A 1,193-nucleotide genomic window follows, 5' to 3' on the forward strand; every position below is an offset into this window, starting at 1 on the left:
CAAGTGTTTGCTATTGTACTTGTGATAGTGATCAGTAACTAAACACCACAACTGCTGTGTTTCATTGTTTGAGCTAAGCTCAAAGGAAACAGGAACACATGGAAAAATCCACAGCAGATGAAAAACTACCTGTTCGTCTAGGAATAAAACATGTTGGATGACTGATGCTGACAGGAAAGAGCTTCATGAATGTGATCAATGGATGGATGAGCCTCTAATGACTGCTTCAAAGTAACATCCAAATTTTCTCTATGAATGTATTCAGCTGTGTTTATATCCTCCCTGCCAGCCCAGGTAATCTGATGTAAAAGCTTCTTCTGCTGACGGTGAATGAGTACAGAAAGACGAAAAGCTACAGTGCAGTCTTACCTGTTGAAAACTTTCTCTCAGGTGGCTCTGGTCTTCGGGGTGGCAGAACTCCAGAATATCTTTCCCCAGCAGGTCCTGAAGGACAAGAAAACAGTCAGTTGTTAGGAGCTTATTCTTGCTTCAATTATACCACATTAATTTGGGGTGTATGCATTTATTTTCCTGGCAGATATTATAGATGTAATTATATTTGAATAAAGTGACTAAAAAGAAAAAATATCAACAACAATATAACAGTTATATTAGAGTGAGATGACCTTCAACAAACAGGATGTGTTTTTGTATCCTAATATAACAAACAGATGACTCAATTGTATTTCTTAAGTCAGTCAGGAGAAGCAGTCAATAAAAGCCTATATGGGCTAGCAAGTAGTTGTCAAATGAACGTAAATTCTCTGTGTTCTCCTTCTTCCTGTTTGCACTTTTGTAAAACTATTCTCGAGTGTTGTGCTGGGTCACTCATCAATCATCCATCCATTTATTTTCTTAACCGCTTATCTTCTTCGGTGACATGGCAGGGCTGGAGAATATCCCTGATGTCACTAGGTGAGAAACAGGGTACGTCTTCCAGTCCATCCACAAGGCAAACAAAGACAGCTGCATACGCTTAGATTCATACATAGACAATCCCCCTAATTTAAAATAATCAATGAATTTAACAAGGATGCCTTTGGACAGTGGGAGGACTGTGAATGAAAGTTAAAATCTAATGGTCACTGTTGGTGACTTACTTATGAAATGCCAGGACTGCCATAATGAATTAATAAAATAAACCATTAAATAATTAATTAAGTGTGGCAATAATTAATTAATTTTTTAACACA

The 1,193-nt window shown here is 37.4% G+C and overlaps 1 protein-coding gene across 2 annotated transcripts in view; it reads right to left on the reverse strand.

Moving 5' to 3' along the window:
• arnt2 (aryl-hydrocarbon receptor nuclear translocator 2) overlaps positions 1–1,193 on the reverse strand; it is a 63,751-nt gene that overhangs the window by 17,279 nt on the left and 45,279 nt on the right. For both annotated transcript variants that reach the window (XM_005742856.2, XM_005742857.2), the window contains exon 11: positions 370–444. In XM_005742856.2, coding sequence (XP_005742913.1) covers positions 370–444 — 75 coding nt within the window. The remainder of the gene's footprint in view (positions 1–369; positions 445–1,193) is intronic.

This window comes from Pundamilia nyererei, unplaced genomic scaffold, assembly GCF_000239375.1.
Source record: "Pundamilia nyererei isolate P.nyererei 1_Seehausen unplaced genomic scaffold, PunNye1.0 scaffold00124, whole genome shotgun sequence".
Lineage (NCBI taxonomy): Eukaryota > Metazoa > Chordata > Actinopteri > Cichliformes > Cichlidae > Pundamilia > Pundamilia nyererei.